General features: G+C 55.3%; 2 protein-coding genes across 2 annotated transcripts in view; both read left to right on the forward strand.

Annotated features, from left to right (window-relative positions):
• NDUFA13 (NADH dehydrogenase (ubiquinone) 1 alpha subcomplex, 13) overlaps positions 1–10,825 on the forward strand; it is a 13,399-nt gene extending 2,574 nt beyond the window's left edge. The window contains 4 exon segments of the mRNA XM_011990932.1: positions 8,785–8,863; positions 9,890–9,961; positions 10,326–10,395; positions 10,634–10,825. Of these exon segments, the coding sequence (XP_011846322.1) occupies positions 8,785–8,863; positions 9,890–9,961; positions 10,326–10,395; positions 10,634–10,753 (341 nt within the window). The 3' untranslated portion in view covers positions 10,754–10,825.
• A 678-nt stretch (positions 10,826–11,503) lies between these two features.
• The window catches only part of YJEFN3 (YjeF N-terminal domain containing 3), a 9,848-nt gene continuing 2,163 nt past the window's right edge, over positions 11,504–19,188 (forward strand). The window contains exons 1-5 of the mRNA XM_011990916.1: positions 11,504–11,627; positions 15,557–15,665; positions 17,991–18,101; positions 18,312–18,425; positions 18,504–18,654. Of these exons, the coding sequence (XP_011846306.1) occupies positions 11,569–11,627; positions 15,557–15,665; positions 17,991–18,101; positions 18,312–18,425; positions 18,504–18,654 (544 nt within the window). The 5' untranslated portion in view covers positions 11,504–11,568. The remainder of the gene's footprint in view (positions 11,628–15,556; positions 15,666–17,990; positions 18,102–18,311; positions 18,426–18,503; positions 18,655–19,188) is intronic.

Genomic DNA, 19,188 nt, shown 5'->3' on the forward strand with positions numbered 1-19,188 from the left:
CCCAGGCTGGAGTGCAGTGGCGCGATCTCGGCTTACTGCAAGCTCCGCCTCCCGGGTTCACGCCATTCTCCTGCCTCAGCCTCCCAAGTAGCTGGTACTACAGGCGCCTGCCGCCACGCCCGGCTAATTTTTTGCATTTTTAGTAGAGACGGGGTTTCACCATGTTAGCCAGGATGGTCTCGATCTCCTGACCTCATGATCCACCCGCCTTGGTCTCCCAAAGTGCTGGGATTACAGGCGTGAGCCACAGCGCCTGGCCGGCAGACTTTTTCTATAAAAGGGACAGATGACAAGTATTCTGGGTTTGGCTGGCCAGAAAGTTTCAGTTACTGAGACAACCATTTACAAACGGAAAGTGTTCTTAGCCTGGGGGCTATACAAAAACAGACGGCCTCTGAGCCAGGTGTCTCATGCCTATAATCCCCACACTTTGGGAGGTTGAGGCCAGAGGATGACTTGAGCCCAGGAGTTTGCGACCAGCCGGGGCAACATAGTGAGACCCCCACCTCTACCAAAAATTTAAAAAAAACAAAAATAGGCTTCAGGCTAGATCTGGCCCATTAGTTCTGTCCCAGAACACATTGGAGGAATATAATGCATTCTGGGTTTCCTCATTTTTCTTTTTTCTTTTCTCTTCTTTTTTTATTTTTATTTTTTTGAGACAGTCTCATTCTGTCACCCAGGCTAGAGTGCAGTGGCCTGATCTTGGCTCATTGCAACCTCCACCTCCTGGGTTCAAGCAATTCTCCTTTCTCAGCCTCCTGAGTAGCTGAGACTACAGTTGGACGCTACTACACCCGACTAATTTTTGTATTTTTAGTAGAAACAGGGTTTCACCATATTGGTCAGGCTGGTCTCGAACTCCTGACCTCAGGTGATCCACCCACCTTGGCCTCCCAAAGTGCTCATTTTGCAGGCATGACCCACCACGCCTGGTGTTTTTTGTTTTTTGTTTGTTTGTTTGTTTGTTTTGTGTGTTTTTTTTTAAGACCAAGTCTTGCTCTGTTGCTCAGGCTGGAGTGCAGTGGCACGATCTCAGCTCACTGCAACCTCTGCCTCCCAGGTTCAAGCGATTCTCCTCCCTCGGCCTCCCTAGTAGCTGGGATTACAGGTGTACGCCACCACGCCTGGCTACTTTTTTTTTTTTTTTTTTTTGAGATGGAGTTTTGCTCTTTTGGCCCAGGCTAGAGTGCAGTTGTGCAATCTCGGCTTACCACAGCCTCCGCCTTCTGGTTTTAAGCGATTCTTCTGTCTCAGCCTCCCGAGTAACTGGGATTACAGGCATGTGCCACCATGCCCGGCTAATTTTTTGTATTTTTAGTAGAGATGGGGTTTCTCCATGTTGGTCAGGCTGGCCTCGAACTCCAGATCTCAGGTGATCTGCCTGCCTTGGTCTCCTGAAGTGCTGAGATTACAGGTGTGAGCCACTGGGCCTGGCCTAATTTTTTTTTTTTTTTGTATTTTTAGTAGAGACAGGGTTTCGCCATGTAGGCCAGGCTGGTCTCAAACTCTTGACCTCAGGTGCTCCCCCTGCCTCAGCCCCCCAAAGTGCGGGTATTACAGGCATGAGCCATTGCGCCTGGCTGAGTCTCCTTCTTCTCAGGTGTAACCCTGGCTACCCCACCCCTTCAGGTATGCAGCACAAGATTTCTTTCCGAATGTGCACCTGTGTGACCTGCAGCCAGACCAGGCCACAGAAAGACCGCAGCCCTGGAGGCTCCCTGAGCTCCCCACTTCCAGCATCTCATTTTTGTATAAATATCCTGGTCCTCTGCCAGTTCACCACAGAGCAGTGGCCCCCCTGTGCCAGACAGTGCCCTAAATACCACTGCCTGGGGTTGTGTCTCCTAATGGTGTGGACTTTTGTTACAGCACATACACCCCCACCCCAGCCTTTCCCGTCAGAGGAGTGAGGAGGATCCCGCTGTGCTGGTGTGCTCTTTGTTTATGGCCCTGCTTTCATTGTTGAGTGAGCACATCGTGCCGGGCCCTGTCCCCAAGCCCTCACAGCTGAGCTGAAGAGATGCAACACATCATGCCAGGATTTCTAGTTGTTGGTGAGACCTGGGATAACCTGGGCCCACTTAAGCCAGGATGTGCCAGGAGGACCTCTCTGAGAAGAAGTCTGCTCTGCAGAAAAAGAGCTAGTACGCAGGCCCCTCCTCATCTCCCTCCTCTGTCCTCCTCCCCTGCCTCTCCTGAGCCGTGGTCCACAGTGGCCCTCCCACCAGACCTACCTTCTCTGCTCCTGTCCAAGGCCTGGTGACCCCAAGCCTGGCACCCACTCCCCTCTGTCTGCCTGGGTCAGCCATTCACTCACTGCCAGCATCCCAGGACATGATGGGCTGGCTCAGGCCGCTTTTTGTTATTTATTATTATTTTTTTTGAGACAGAGTCTCTCTCTGTCACCCAGGCTGGAGTGCAGTGGCACGATCTCGGCTCACTGCAAGCTCCGCCTCCTGGGTTCACGCCATTCTCCTGCCTCAGCCTCCAGAGTAGCTGGGACTACAGGCGCCCGCCACTACGCCCGGCTCATTTTTTGTATTTTTTAGTAGAGACGGGGTTTTCACCATGTTAGCCAGGATGGTCTCAATTTCCTGACCTCGTGATCCGCCTGCCTCAGCCTCCCAAAGTGCTGGGATTACAGGTGTGAGCCACAGCGCCCGGCTGGTTCAGTCCCCTTTTAATCCATGTCGCTCCTGAAATGTCTTCCATCCCACCTCCTCCACTATCTCCCACACCCAGTTCTCCTGTCCCCACTCCCTCCTGAGCCTAGCAGGCAGCCCTTTCCTTTTCATCTTGTGTCTTTAATATATTTATTGAGGTTCCCATACCATACCATACAACTCGCCCATTTAAAGTCTGTCCAATGTAATGGCTGGGAGCGGTGGCTCACGCCTGTAATCTCAGCCCTTTGAGGACCTGAGCTCAGGAGTTGGAGACCAACCTGGCCAACATGGCAAAACCCTGTCTCTACTAAAAATACAAAAGTTAGTCGGGCGTGGTGGTGCACACCTGTAATCCCAGCTACTTGGGAGGGTGAGGCAAGAAAATTGCTTGAATCTGGGAGGCGGAGGTTGCAGTGAGCCAAGATCTTGCCTCTGCACTCCAGCCTGGGCAACAGAGCGAGACTTCATCTCAATGATAATAATAATAATAATGAAGTGCGCCCAGTATATTGATTTTTTAGTATATTCACAGAGTTGTGTGGCCATTGCCATAATCAGAATTTAGACCACTTTCATCACCCAAAAGAAACCCCGTCTTCCCTATTAGCAATCATCCCACCCCTGGCAAACACTAATCTGCTTCCTTTCTCTCTGGATTTGCCTGTTCTGGGCATTTCATATCAGTGGAGTCATAGACTGTGTGGCCTTTTGTCTCTGGCTAATTAATATCCATTGTGTGGATGCACCAGGTGTTGTGTTTTCATTTGTTTTTTGATGGGCACTTGGGTCGTCTGCCTACTCTTCAGCTGCTGTGAATAATGTGAGTACTGCTGCCATGAGGATTTACGCTGTACAGGTGTTTATATGGCTGTAGATTTTCATTTCTCCCATGTGAACTTTCCCTTAAGAGACAAACCACTGGATCTTATGGTAACTTCGTGTTTAACATTTTGAGGAACTGCCGAATTGTTTTCCAAATTGACTACACCATTTTGTGTTTCCACCTGCAATGTATGAGAGTCCCAATTTCTCCACATCTCAACAACACTGATTATTTTCCATTTTTTTGATGATAGCCACCGTCCTAGTGCATGTGAAACGGTATTTCATTATGGTGGAGTTTTTCAGAAATTCTTTTTCGGGTTTTTTTGCTCAGTTTTCTGGGCATTGATCGTTGATTTGCATTTCACTGCTGGCTGATGATGTCGAACATCTTTTCATGTGTTTTATTATTTTTATTTTTTATTATTTTTTTCAAGAGATGGAGTCTCAATGTTGCCCAGGCTGGTGTCAAACTCCTGGGCTCAAGCCGTCCTCCCGCCTCGGCCTCCAAAGTGCTGAGATTCTAGGAGTGAACCACCACCTTTGCATGTGTTTATTGGCCGTTTGTATGTCTGTCTTGGAGAAATGTCTTTTCAAATCCTTTATATATTTTTAATAGGGTTTTTTTTGTTTTGTTTTGTTTTCTACAGGCACCTGCCACCGTGCCTGGCTAACGCCCGGCTTAGTAGGGTTTTTTAAATTATGGAATTATTGAGTTGTAAGAGTATGTGTCTATATGTTGTCTTCTCAGCTAATTGACAGTTTCATTTACAGCACAAAAGTTTTTAATTTCATTGAAGTCTGGGCCGGGCACGGTGGCTCACGCCGGTAATCCCAGCACTTTGGGAGGCTGAGGCAGGCAGATCACTTGAGGTCAGGAGTTTGAGAGCAGCCTGGCCAATGTGGCAAAACCCCGTCTCTACTAAAAATACAAAAATTAGCCGGGGGTGGTGGCTCGCGCCTGTAGTCCCAGCTACTTGGGAGGCTGAGGCAGAACAATCATTTGAACCCAGGAGGTGGAGGTTGCAGGGAGCTGAGATCACGCCACTGCACTCCAGCCTGGACAACAGAGTGAGACTCCGTCTCAAAAATATATGTATAATAATAATTTCAATGAAGTCCAATTTATGTATTTTTCCTTTTGTCACTTGTGCTTCTGGTGTCATGTCTAAGAAACCTAGTTTGAGGCCGGGCGCGGTGGCTCACGCCTGTAATTCCAGCACTTTGGGAGGCCGAGGCGGGTGGATCACAAGGTCAGGAGATCGAGACCACGGTGAAACCCCGTCTCTACTAAAAATACAAAAAATTAGCCAGGCGCGGCGGCAGGTGCCTGTAGTCCCAGCTACTTGGGAGGCTGAGGCAGGAGAATGGCAGGAACCTGGGTGGCGGAGCTTGCAGTGAGCCAAGATCGCGCCACTGCACTCCAGCCAGGGGGACAGAGCGAGACTCCGTCTCAAAAAAAAAAAAAAAGAAAGAAACCTAGTTTGAGGTCACAGAGACTGACTTTTACATTTTCTTCTAAGAGTATATAGTTTTAGCTCTTACGCTTAGTTCTTTGATCCTTTTGAGTTAATTTTTGTGGATGGGATAAGGGAGGAGTGCATCCTCATTCTTTAGCATGTGGCTGTCTGGTTATCCCATTTGTTGAAAAGACTGTTTTCTCCCCCATTGAATTATCTTGGCACCTTTGTCCAAAATCAATTGACCATAAATGTGTGAGGGTTTATTTCTGGACTGTCAGTTCTGTTCCATTGATGAACATCTCTGTCCTATGCCAGTGCCACACTGTCTTGTACACACAGCTGTGGGATAAGTTTTGAAATCGTATGTAGTGTGAGTCTTCCAACTTTGTTCTTTTTCAAAATTGTTTTGGCTATTCTGGTCCCTTGCATTTCCATATGAATTTCCCAACCTGCTTGTCAGTTTCTGCAACAGGAAAAGAAATGGTTGGCATTCTGATGGGGATTGCATTTCGAATCTGTATCAGTCTGGACAGCGTTGCCATCTGCACAGTGCTAAGTGCTCCAATTCTTGAACACAGGATGTGTTTTTATTTATTTTGGTCTTCTCTAAGAATGGCCAAGGCCGGGTGCAGTGGCTCATACTGGTAGTTCCAACACTCTGGGAGGCTGAGATGGGAGGATTGCTTGAGGCCAGGAGTTCAAGACCAGCCTGGGCAACATAGCAAGACCCTGTTTCTATGAAAAAATATATGTTTTTCCTTTTTTCTTTTTTTGTTTTTTGAGACAGAGTTTTCTCTGTCACCTAGACTGGAGTACAGTGGTGCCATCTCAGCCTACTGCAGCCTTGACTTCTTGGGCTTAAGTGATACTCCCGCCTCAGCTACCGAAGTAGGTGGGACCACAGATATGTGCCACCACATCTAGCTAATTTAAAAATATGTATTTTGGGCCAGGCATGGTGGCTCAAACCTGTAATCCTAGCACTTTGGGAGGCCAAGGCAGGTGGATTACGTGAGGTCGGGAGTTCAAGACCAGCCTGGCCAACATGGTAAAACCCCATCTCTACTAAAAAATATAAAAATTTAGCTGGGCACGGTGGTGCGCATCTGTAATTCCAGCTGTTCAGGAGGCTGAGGCAGGAGAATCACTTGAACTTGGGAGGCGGAGGTTGCAGAGAGCTGAGATCGCACCACTGCACTCTAGCCTAGGCTACAGAGCGAGACTTTGTCTCAAAAAATAAAATAAAATATGTATTTTGTAAATGTTTCACTATGTTTCACAGGCTAGTCGCAAACTCCTAGTCAAGCAGTCCTCTCGCCTCAGCCTCCCAAAATACTGGGATTACAAGCGTGAGCTGCTGCACCCAGGTAAAAAAATTTGATCCCACCACTGCACTCCAGCCTGGACAACAGAGAGAGGCCCGGTCTCCAAAACCAAAAAGAAAAAGAATGGTCTGCACACGCTTTTGTGCATGCCCTTCACCATGTTCCCCACCAGACTAGCAGTTCCTGAGACATAGACTCTGAGGCCTGGGGCCTTGACCCCTCTATGGTCAGTGAGGAGGAAGAGCCCTGCACAGGCTGCATGCAAATACAAGAGGCCCTGCATTGTTTCTGTCATCTCATACATCTCTGTGCTATGCCAGTGCCACACTGTCTTGTACACACAGCTGCGGGATAAGTTTTGGAATTTATTTCTTTTTTGGAATTTATCTTACAGATGGACCTGCATTTGAGTGCGCAGGTGTGAGGGTGCAGGTTCTCCCCAAGGGTCCATTTTCTGCACCAGAAGGCTTAGGGCAGCCCAGGTCTGTCCCCTGGGTTCTCTGTAGCCGTTGAAAAGAACGAGATGGCCGGGCGCGGCGGCTCACGCCTATAATCCCAGCACTTTGGGAGGCCAAGGCTGGTGGATCATGAGGTTAGGAGATCGAGACCATCCTGGCTAACACGGTGAAACCCCTTCTCTACTAAATATACAAAAAATTAGCCGGGCGAGGTGGCGGGCGCCTGTAGTCCCAGCTACTCGGGAGGCTGAGGCAGGAGAATGACGTGAACCCGGGAGGCGGAGGTTGCAGTGAGCCGAGATTGCGCCACTGCACTCCAGCCTGGGCGGCAGAGCGAGACTCCATCTCAAAAAAAAAAAAAAGAAAAAAAAGAAAAGAACAAGATATGCCCAGTACAGTGGCTCACACCTGTAATCACAGCACTGGGGGAGGCCAAGGCAGATGGATCACGAGAGGTCAGGAGTTCGAGACCAGCCTGGCCAATATGGTGAAACCCCGTCTCTACTAAAAATACAAAAATTAGCCAGACGTAGTGGCGGGCGCTTGTAGTCCCAGCTATTCAGGAGGCTGAGGCGGAAGAATCGCTTGAACCCAAGAGGCAGAGGTTGCAGTGAGCCAAGATCATGCCACTGCACTCCAGCCTGGGTGACAGAGTGAGACTCCATCTCAAAAATAAATAAATTTTTAAAAAAGAAAAGAACGAGATATTGCCAGCCTAGGCAACATAGCGAGACCCCATCTCTACAAAAATTAGTTAGCTGAACATGGTGGCACACACCTGGGGTCCCAGTTACTCGGGAGGGTACTCCAACTCACTTGAGCCCAGGAGTTGGAGCATTGAGCCATGATCGCGCCCCTGCACTCCAGCCTGGGTGACAGAGTGAGACCTTGTCTCAAAACTAAAAACCAAAACAAAGAAAACAAAAAAGAACAAGGCAGCTGATGAAACCTCCCATGTGCTGGACAGGAGACTGAGAGCTGGGAGCTGGCCCTGAGCATCCCGGGCCTCTCGAGAGATGTGCCTCTGAGCCCGGACCCAGCACACCCTCATTACCTGTAGCATGGAAATGTCTTACCCCTGACTTAGGCTTCTAACAGGTTAAATAACCAGGTGCAAACTTGAGCCAGTTTCTCACTTGTCTCTGGGTCTAGCAGAGGTAGCTCACAAGCTCCATGCTGGAGCAGAGCTGAAAGCAGAAGTACAGGACAGGCGCAGAGTAGCCCGAGCAGGCGTAGAGCAGGGCCCAGTGTCCTGGAGGCGTGGAGATGGCCTTGCCTTCCACCTGCTGGTCGTTTCCTGAGTGTTGAGTGGAGCCCGGCCTGCCTGATCTTGTCATTCGTCCCAGCAAGCGTGAAGCCTCTCCAGAGAAGAGACTGGGGCTGGAAGGATCTGGAGGGTGCAGGGTGAGCCTGGGAGCCAGACCCCAGGCAACCCAGGCCTCCCTGAAGACCCCAGTGGGCCCCCAGCCTGTCAGTCAGGATTAGAGCAAGGCCCCACTGGTGCTCAGTAAATATTCATGATAGCCTCTGTCCTCCCTGGGGTGCAGGGCAGGGGGCTTGACCCTGCAGAGCCAAGCGGTAGCACGGCCACCCCTAGGACCCAGGGGGTGGCTGGGCAGCCCCCGCAAGGCACTGCCTGTCCCTGGCAGCTGTGTGCAGCCCCCGCAGGGCAGCACGCGGAACTGTGGCCCAGGTGGCCGGGAGCCACCATGGACACTGTCAGAGTCACCCTCCTACTTGGGGGCCAGCCTGCTGCCCAGGGTCCAAACAGCCTTCTAGAAGATGATGGAGCCGGAGCCCCCCAGCAACCACCATCTAGATCTTCAGGCCTCCTGAGGTCAATGCCCAGCGTGTACCTTTCAGAAAACCCCTGGCACGGGGGCAGAGGTGTCACAGTCCAGGCAGCCTCACTCCTGAGAAAAAAAGCTGCCGTTGTCCCTTGACTGCAGAGTGGGCAGCGCCTGGAACAGCCACAGCAGCTTCTGGGAGCTGTGGAGGAGGGTGTCTGAGTGGGGGCTGGCCCGCTGAGCAGCGCCTCTCTCCACAGGCTACAGCATGCTGGCCATAGGCATTGGAACCCTGCTGTACGGGCACTGGAGCATAATGAAGTGGAACCGTGAGCGCAGGTAAGGCCCCCGGTGGGCGTTGTCTGAAAGTCGTCCTGGCCAGTTGTCAGGATCCTGTAGCATTCCGCTGTTGCCTGTGCTGGCAAGGGGTGAACTGGCCCCTTGAACTTGGGCGTGCAATTTCAGGCCCCAAAAAGTGCAGATCCAGCACTTCCATTTCTAGGCTCTGTCCTCCAGATGTCTCCATGCCTGTAATCCCAGCACTTTGGGAGGCCAAGGTTGGAGCATTGCTTGAGCCCAGGAGTTCAAGACCAGCCTGGGGAATAGAGCGAAACCCTGTCCCCCCGCCCCGTGCAAAAAAATGTGTCTAGTGAGGAGGGCTGGGACCCACAGATCCAGGTTAGGACAGGATATGAGTGGGGGGGCCTGCCTTGGGCCTTCTAAGCAGAATTTTGTCAGAGGTGACCAGGCTCAAACCAGACCACACCAGGCAGTGGCCGCATAGGGCCAGATGAACTAGGGCCAGGCGCCCCCCTCTCCCTGTGTCACAGGCTGGGCGCTGCTTCCCCACACCCCCCTCCACCCGACACAGGCCAGGCAGGGCTGGAAGATGGGAGTCATTGCAGGGAACTTGGAAGCTGCCAGAAAGCAGGGAGAAGAAAGGATTGTGGCCCCGCCTGCCCCAACCTCACACACTGTGATTATTTTGAGAGAAAGGGTACGTGGTTTTGTGAGGCCCAGAACCCCGTGATGAAGTCACCCCCTCCTTCATCGCGATCATCAGGCAGAGTTATTTTTAGGATAAAAAAGTTTTTAATTGCAAAGAAAGTAGAAAGCCAGCAGTCTTGTGGGCAGTCACTCGTGCAGCTACCTGCACACGCCCTCCTCTCAGGCTCCTGGTGGGCTCTGCCCACGACCCTCACTCTGCTCGCTGCCTGCCTCCCGCCCCGCCCCCCCCAGCTATTCCCCCAGCTCCCCATTCCCTGCCTCTTCCCCCAGCAGCACTCTGACCCCTGAGGCTGGTGCTGCCTATGCTCCCCTGACCCAGCCTGGTCTGACCTGAGTGTGGGTTTCGGGCTTTCACAGGCGCCTACAGATTGAGGACTTCGAGGCCCGCATCGCGCTGATGCCACTGTTCCAGGCAGAAACTGACCGGAGGTAGCACTGCTGCGTCCAAGATCGGGAGGTCACTGGCCTGAAGGCCCCAGGCTGCAGGGCCTGACCTGCATCCCCGAAGGTGGCCAGAATGCCCATGGGGGCCATTGCCATGTGCCGTCAGCTGCATCCTCAGAGAGGCGTGGAGACTTAGTGGAGACCCAAGGGGGTGAACTGGAAGGCTTCCTGGAAGGCTTCCTGGAGGAGGAGGCAGCACTGGGGCTGGGGCAGGAGAAAAGCTAGGAGTTTGCCGGGGGAAAGGGAGACAGGGTCGGAGGGAGGCTTGAAGGGGTGCCACCAGGGGCCCTAGGCAGGGGCCCCTCAGGGCACTGAGGCCCCACCCCCACCATCGGCCCCATCCCCATAGGACCTTGCAGATGCTTCGGGAGAACCTGGAGGAGGAGGCCATCATCATGAAGGACGTGCCCGACTGGAAGGTGGGTCCCCGGCTAGGAGGGCAGGGGTGCCAGCCACGGCAGAGACAGGGCCTGGGGTTGGGGAGCTCTCACAGCTTTCTATAGAAACCCCAGGACCAAGGCGGTGGTGGGTGCCGGGTCCCAGGAGGGAAGGCTGTAGCGCCTGGCCATGCATAGGGGCCACTGGTCCTGGGGGATGGGTCCCAGCAGGCTGTATGTGGGTGGCTGTGCCTCTACCCATACCCCACTGTCCCCACAGGTGGGAGAGTCTGTGTTCCACACAACCCGCTGGGTGCCCCCCTTGATCGGGGAGCTGTATGGGCTGCGCACCACGGAGGAGGCTACCCATGCCAACCACGGCTTCATGTGGTATACATAGGCCCTGTGCCCTCCGGCCACCTGGATCCCTGCCCCTCCCCACTGGGATGGAATAAATGCTCTGCAGACCTGGCCTGCCTGTTTTCCTGGGGACTGGGGGAGAGAAGGAGGAGAGGGCCCAGCTAGGCACCACCGGATCACATGTAGCATGGGGACGGAACAGATGCGATACAGGGTGACCTCAAAACACACCTAGGGGCTGCCCCTGGATCCACCACCAGCCTCCTCTCTGCCTCGGATATGCCTGGACTCTCCTGCCTCCCTGTTGAAACCCTGCCTGTCAGCAGCCCGCTCACCCCTCCAGGCTGGGGGCCCCTGGGTCAGCTTTGGGTCAGACCTTCTCCACGGGGGTCTGGGGAATGGGAGGAGCCTTGACCTCCCGGATGCAAGTGATCCTCCCGCTTCAGCCTCCCGCGTCACTGCAATTACAGGCGTGAACCACCATACCCTGTGCGGCCCCGCCAGTTGTAGGCATGGCGAGGGTATTTGGCTGCGGAGGGGCTCCTCACTCCCTGAGAGGGAAGCTCAGAGACACAGGGATATCTGCAGGAAAACCAAGTTGGATGAGGCAACCAAGATTGGCCCAGGTGACTCTGCTATGGGATCCTGGCAGTTCCGCTCCTGGCACGAAAGGGTTAAGTCCGTCGGAGTCCACCGACCAATGGTGACGCGCAGCGCCTTCGAGGCGCCTCCTGAGTGGCCGGCACGCAGGGTGGGCGGGAGGGAGGAGAATAGCGGGCACCCTCTCCCACCGGGGGTGTGCTTAAAAGGCGGTGGTGGTGGCGGCAGCGCCCGGTGCCCCGGCTGACCTCGGCCATGAGCAGCGCAGCCGGCCCAGACCCGTCGGAGGCGCCCGAGGAGCGGCGTTTCCTCAGGTCAGCGGGGGAGAGGGACTCTGGAGACGGGCTTGGCTCTCATGGGGCCAGGAGCAGCCAGTAGGACCGGAGGCAGAGGCATAGCTGGGACAGAATGGGGTCCGGGGACTGGAGACGGGCACAGCCGGGATGGAGGTTCAGCGGCAGAGGCATGACCACGGTGGGGAATCGCAGGCAGGGATATGGCAAAGAGGAGCCTGGGAATCCCGGGAATCCCGGGAATCCGAGACCCGCCTGGTATCTTGCTGGAGACACTGAACTGCGTTGCTGGGGAAACTGCCTTCGGGGGCAACCCCGCCCCTCATGAATGATTCATCAACAGCGCTGGTCACTCCCGCACAGAACCCCAACCGTGACCCAACCCCACTCTCCATCTCTCCCAGGGACCTTGGAGCTGCAGCCCCAACTTCCCGACATGGGAAGAGCTGAGCTGAGCTCAAATGCTACCACCTCCCTTGTCCAGAGGAGGAAACTGAGGCCTGGGGAAGGCAGTCATGGCTAGAGCAGATTTGGAACACACTGGCTGTTTGCCAGAGGTTGGTGAGTTTGGGATCTGAAACTAGCGCCATAGCTGTGACTCCCACCTCATCCTCCTCAGCCTTTGTGACATGGGACCCCAGGCAAGGCTGTGGACCTCACTGTGAACCAGATGCGCCCAGCAGCTCCTGCCCACTGCCCACCTAGCAGGGCACATGTCCCCTCAGCCAGTGTCCAGACTCAGTCACAGGAATAGTGTTCTAGGAGCTGGAGCTGGGACTTCATCTGGTGTGGGGGGCCTCAAATGCTAAGTGAGGGGAGCGATGGGGCTCTCAGGGGTGGGTAGGAGCGAGAACCTAGTGGAGAACCGGCTGACAAGGCTGGAGACACAGAAGGGCCTCTTAGGCATGGTGAGGAGTTTGGAGCTTGAATGTTCCCAGAGCCCTCGGGAGCCATCAGCAGGTTTGGGATCCTGTGATGCAATCTGGTGTTCAAGTTTTCGAAGCACCCTAGGCTCGTGTTGAGTTTTGGAGGCAGGAGACTGCTGTGTGTGGCCCTGTGGTGGTCTGGTGGGCAGAGGTGTGAGGAGGAGAGAAGCAGGTAGGACTGAGGCAGGGTGAGTGTGGCATGGGCACCCTGGCCTGAGGTTTCACCTCCCAGAGAGCCCCCTCCTGGAAGCATCTGGGGAGTGTCAGGCCCAGTTCCCTTTGGACCCAGGCCACCTCAGGCTTCCTGGGTCTGACAGGGAAATCCTTGGGGCCTTGAAGCTTCTCTCATCTGGGGGCTGAGATTGGGGGGAGCAAAAGGCACCTCTGAACACCCCCAGAATCCCACAACAGCAGAATGGACCTGTCCTGCCTGCGACCCTCCTCCTCGACCAGGCTCCAATTCCTACGCAGCTTCCCCACGCACCCCGCAGCTGCTGCTGCGCCCCACCCCCAGGTTCCTAACCTGGACGACCCTCTGCCCACAGAGCCCCCATTATCATTTTAATGACCAGTTAGGCAGGAAGAGAATGTTCCAAGTGGCTTCCAGAGGCCAAAGCTTTGGGACAGAAGAAGAGAAATGCATCACCATCCCGCTCTCCACTTCCTCCCCACACCCTCCTGCGGGGGCAGCAGTCAGAGCTGTCACAAGATGGAGGTGGAGGAATGAGCCATGTTCCCAGCCTGCCAGATTCCTCACCCTGAATGCAAACGCACCTTCTCCTATGTGCTTTCCTGGGAGCTGTGCTGGCCTTCCCGGGGAGACTCTTTGTCTGACTCCACCATGAGCTCCTTTTCCCCACCCCGTCCTTCAACTTCATCCTGTGTCAGCTGCAGACAGGCTGAGGTTTGAATTTGGCTCTAGTTACTGGGGTGTCCTGGGTTCACACTGGGTGTGATTTTTCTGCCCTGAGCCTCCATCTCCCCATATGTGTGGACCCCCGAAGTGGATCCTCCTTACCATGTTCCTCAGTCTGGCATTTGAGGCCCTGCCTGCCCTGTCCCCTTGATCACTCTGCTTCAGCCTCCCTTCTGCCCCTCAAACATACTAGGCTCCTTCCCACCCGAGGGCCTTGGCTTTTGCTGTTCTTGCCCCTGCATTACCTCCCACGATGTGCCAGGCCGCCTCCTCCAGGAAGCCCTCGCTGACTCCCATCCCATAGCAGTCCTTTCTCCTGCAATCTACCTACCCGGCCTTATCATGCTGCAAAATTGGCCAGAGGGCAGTCATCTCCCATTCAAAGAATTGAAGTAAAGAACCTCAGGATTCATCCCCCCAAACCTCCACCGTCTGTAGGTCTGGCTCTACGTCTTTGTTCATGTCCTGTGGCTCTGAAGGCACCAAGGGGGAAAGACCCGGTTTCCTGACTTGCTTCCTGCATGACCCTGGGCAAGCCACTCGGCTTCTCTGAATCATTAGTTGTTTTTCCAACTTTTCTAGGCCTGGCTCTTTTTATTGTTTATGTTTGTGTTTTTTATTATTATTTTAGAGACAAGGTCTTGTTCTGTCGCCCAGGCTAGAGCGCAGTGGCGTGATCATAGCTCACTGCAGCCTCCACCTCCCAGATTCAAGTGATCCTCCTGCCTCAGCCTCCTGGGTCACTGGGATTACAGGTGTCCATCACCACGCCCTGCCTAGCCCCACCAATTGTGTAGGTCACCCCAATATTCAGTTTTGCTCCGAGAGGTGGAGATGGACCCCAATCACTCAGTGAAGTGGATGACAGAGCTTCGCCTCAAGCTAAGTGGCCCCATTTCTCTGGCAACAAATAACCTTTTTTTTTTTTTTTGGAGACAGTCTCACTCAGTCGCCTGGGCTAGAGTGCAGTGGCACGATCTCGGCTCACTGCAACCTCCGCCTCCCAGGTTCAAGCAATTCTCCTGCCTCAGCCTCCTGAGTAGCTGGTGCTAACAGGCTCCCACCACCATACCTGGCTCATTTTTTGTATTTTTAATAGAGATGGGGTGTCACCGTGTTAGCCATAGCCAGGATGGTCTTGATCTCCTGACCTCCTGATCTGCCCGCCTTGGCCTCCCAAAGTGCTGGGATTACAGGCGTGAGCCATGCCTGGCCGGGCCCGTTTTGTTTGTTTTGTTTTGTTTTGTTTGAGACAGAGTCTCCCTCCATTGCCCAGGCTGGAGTGCAGTGGCATGATCTCGGCTCATTGCAACCTCCGCCTCCCAGGTTCAAGCGATTCTCCTGCCTCAGCCTCCCGAGTAGCTGGGACTACAGGCGCCCGCCACCACGCCCGGCTAATTTTTGTATTTTTGGTAGAGACAGGGTTTCACCACCTTGGGCTGGAATTCCTGACCTCAAGTGATCCACCTGCCTCATCCTCCTGTAGTGCTGGGATTACAGATGTGAGGCACCGCGCCCGGCCTGACCACAGATAATCTAATTATGTCACTGCCCCTGAAAATCGGTCACCAAAGGGCCTCCTAGTCCCAGGCCCCAAGGCCACCCCGCTGATTGTGCCATCAAACTCTGCAGCCTTAAAAACCCATGGACGCCAGATGCCCCCCGTCCTGTCCGCCCCTTCCAGCGTCCTGAAGCTTGTTCAGTGGCTCCCACTGCCTGAAATCAGCCCATCGCCCCCATCGAAGTCCTTCATGTTCCATTCCCCTTGGTTCCTTCCGCCTTGGGAGCTGGGGACGTCTAGATCCGGTTCCGTGTCCCACGGTTTGGAGCAGTAGAACCAACGCGCGCGGCCAGCGCATCTTCTGCCACCAGAGGGCGCCCGCGCCTAGGGCTTTGGCTCCCACACCGCAGCCCGCCAGGCCTCGATTCAACCCGCGTGTCGTACGGTGAAACTGAGGGCATCCCCAGCTCAAGGCTGCAGACGCTACTCGGGGGTACAGGTTGGGAGGGTGGCTTTGGGACCGGGTTTAGAAGCTTGGCGGAACATTTCTGGCTCCATCTGAGGCTTTGTGTGTGTCTCTGAGTGTCCCATCCCACTCTGTCCCCAGCACCGCGGAGGCAGCCGCCCTGGAGCGGGAGCTGCTGGAGGATTATCGCTTTGGGCGGCAGCAGCTCGTGGAGCTGTGCGGTCATGCTAGTGCTGTGGCTGTGACCAAGGTACCTGACCCCTGACCCCCAACCCTGACCCCAACCAGACGGCCAACTCTCCTGAGCTGCATGACTCCAGTGACCAGAGTGGTCCAGCCCTCAAGAACCCCCTTTTTGCTTGGGCCTACTCCAGTCTGATGGGTAAACTGAGGCCCAGAGAGGCTCATGGCTGGTACAGGCCAGACGGGGATCTGAGACCCCTGGTATCAGAGAAGGCCAGAGCAGAGGTTATTGCAGGGACAGTGCCGCGACCCTGGAAGTGCAGACCCCTCCTGCACATGTGGCCTGCCTGCTTCTGCCACCTCCTGGGTCTTGGGCACCAGGGACATCTGCTCCTGCAATCTGAACACCCCTAAACAACCCCGTTCTGCAGGTGGGGAAACTGAAGCTCAGGTGGCGAGGGGCCTGCCCTGGGTCACAGGGGGTGGAAGCAGAGCTGCAACCCGGGTGTGTCTGGCTCTGGAGTAAACCCTCACACCTCGAGGGGCCAGGAGGATGACATAAGGGTGATAGCAATAATCATACTATGGAGTGCTTCACCGTGCAGCCAGCCGTGCTGGGCCTCAGTTTCCTCCTCTGCAACGGGATAATAAATGGTACTGATGAGTCAGTCCCTAAACGCGAATGCCTCAGAAAACGAACCCACACAGAAGGCTCTAGCCTGACTGCCTCCTCTTCCTCCCCTACCATCCTCATCCCCCTCGCCTTTCTCCTCCTTCCTCCTCCTCCTGCTGCCTCCTCTCGCCCTCCTCCTCCTCCTCCTCCTTTCTCTCTCCCTCCTCCTCCCCTTCCACCCCTTTCTCCTCTCCTTTCTCCTTCCTCTCCCTCCTCCTCCCACTCCTGTTCTGCTTCCTCCTTCCCACTTTCCCTACCTACTACCCCTCCTCCTCCTCCTCCCCATTCTCCCCCTCTTCCCTCCTCCTCCTCTTTTTCTTCTTATTGCCACGGTATACTTTTTAAAAACTCAGGGTTTTTCTTCATGTAGACTTAAATGTTTGTATTTCCAAATGAAATAGATCCCAGGTGAGGCGCCCAAAGAAGGAAAATCAAAACCCCAGAAAGAAACCCAGGTAGTCACCGCTCCCCTGGCGCTCAGTGGCCAGCCACCGGGTTTTTGCACTGAAAGCCTCTTGTCTGTCCAGGAGCCCCTCAGTCCCAGTCTTGGGTCTTGGGCTGTGGGCCTGGCGTGACTGGGGTCACAGGCATGTTCATGGCAGGTCAGGACTGTGCTAAGCCCTTGGGGAGGAGACTTGAACGGGGAATAATCTGCCGTCTGTGTTGGAGCTTAAAGTACAGCCGGGCTCAGGAGACACCCAGTGTGCCTGTCAGCCGGTGGCACTGTCATCACATTTGATAAAGGCTAAACTGAGGCTGGGAGAGGAGAAGGGGCTGGGGCCACGCAGAGCCAGGGCAGGGCTGGGGCCGAAATGCCTGTGTTAGAGATGCATACATGCTACAGAGACAACCAGAGACATGGAGCCCCAGAGATGGAGACAGAGACACAGAGACAGGGAGACTTGTTGGTGAGAGATACAGAGAGAAGGATAGCCAGACAGAGACAGAGTCTGAGAGATACAGAGAGACACAGAGATGGCCAGAGACAGATGGAGAGAGACAGTGATACAGAGACAGAGAGAGACAGATACAGAGAGATACAGAGACAGCCAGAGACAAATGGAGAGAGACAGAGAGTCAGAGACATACAGAGAGACACAGAGTCTGAGAGATGCAGACACAGAGATGGCTAGAGACAGATGGAGAGAGACAGAGACAGACAGAGACACAGAGAGCCTGAGAGATACAGAAACAGCCAGACAGGTGGGGAGAGAGACATGAAGAGAGCCAGAGACATACAGGGAGACAGAGACACGGAGAGTCTGAGAGATACACAGAGACACAGAAACAGCCAGAGAGAGACAGGCCCCAGGGCATCATGGGTAAGGTTGGGCTCCCCTACTCTGGGGCCTCCGGGAGGGGCTGAGGTCTGGAAACATGGGCGGGGGCAGGCCCGCGGTGAGAAAGGTGGAAGAATGTCTGCAGCTCAGGCGGAGAATAAACAAACCGCACTCCCGGTGACGGGCAGTGGCCGGACGCACGTTTTTCCTGTACCGACCTGGCAGAACCTGAGACCAACCGGGCGTCTGCATCTCCGACCGGGAAACTGAGGCCCCAAGAGGCCCAGCCCCTCATCCAGAACACCTCACCTCCTATCCTATCCCACTGCCTCCAGGCCCAAGCCCCATCCCTTCCTCTACTCTGGGCCTCAGTTTCCTCTCCAGGCAAGGAGGAATCTGGACTGTGCCTGTGCCTTTGCTGTGCCCCCCCCTCCACCAGGCGTTCCCGTTGCCCGCTCTCTCCCGGAAGCAGAGGACGGTGCTGGTCGTGTGTGGCCCGGAACAGAACGGGGCAGTGGGGCTGGTCTGTGCCCGTCACCTGCGGGTGTTTGTAAGTAGCAAGGACCCCTTCGACCTCCCAGAGTCCCTGCCCCTGCAGAAATCACTGCCTTCTTTTGATAGCGTCCCAGCGGGACATTGACACAGGGCCAGGTTGTAGAATATGCCCAGGGCTTGTCCCAGGTAGGGTCTGGTGCTGGTGACCAGGTCAGGGAAGCCTGGGAGGGCCTCCAGCCCGGACTCCCTCTTCCTCCACCCCCAGGAGTACGAACCCACCATCTTCTACCCCATGCGCTCGCTGGACCTGCTGCATCGGGACCTGACCACCCAGTGTGAGAAGATGGACATCCCCTTCCTGAGCTACCTGCCCACTGAGGTCAGCGCTGGGTGGCAAGTGAGGGGGACATGGTGTGCCGTGGCCCCGAGCCGCCCTGACCCTGCCTGCCATCTCCAGGTGCAGCTCATTAACGAAGCCTACGGGCTGGTGGTGGACGCCGTGCTGGGCCCCGGCGTGGAGCCGGGCAAGGTCGGGGGCCCCTGCACTCGCGCGCTGGCCACGCTCAAGCTGCTGTCTATCCCTCTCGTGAGCCTGGACATCCCCTCAGGCATGCCGGGCAGAGGGGGGCACAATGGGGCTTGGAGGGCTTGGGTGGAGTCCCCCGTGCCCCAGCTCCTGGCGGACCCTGCCTGTCTGAACCTCAGTCTCCCCAGCTTGGATAGACCCACACTTGGCTGAGGCTAAGGGTCACACCCATCCCTCAGATGGGGAAGATCGAGGCTGCCACCCCAGGTGACCCCAGGTCTCCTCCTTCCCCCACCCCAGTGCCCAGCCCACATGCCCTCTGCCCACCCCTGGCCCAGTCTCCTGGGCAGACGTGAGCTCACTCGGCAAAGGCCGCGCCCGCCCTGGCCGCCGCCCCGTGCCTGTTGGAACCATTAGGCGACAGGCAGACGGAACAAACAGCCGCTGGCCAGCCGGACCCTCCGTGGGGGTGGCTGGACTCCGGGGGATGTCCCCTGGCTCTCGGGATCCCAGGGACATCCCAGCAGGGTGCCACAGAGCAGGGGCGCCAAGGGAGGAGGTGTGCTGCCTGATCTGAGCGGGGAGGCTGCAGGCTCAGCCCAGGACAGAGAGGGTG

Source organism: Mandrillus leucophaeus, unplaced genomic scaffold (assembly GCF_000951045.1).
Source record: "Mandrillus leucophaeus isolate KB7577 unplaced genomic scaffold, Mleu.le_1.0 Scaffold11, whole genome shotgun sequence".
NCBI lineage: Eukaryota > Metazoa > Chordata > Mammalia > Primates > Cercopithecidae > Mandrillus > Mandrillus leucophaeus.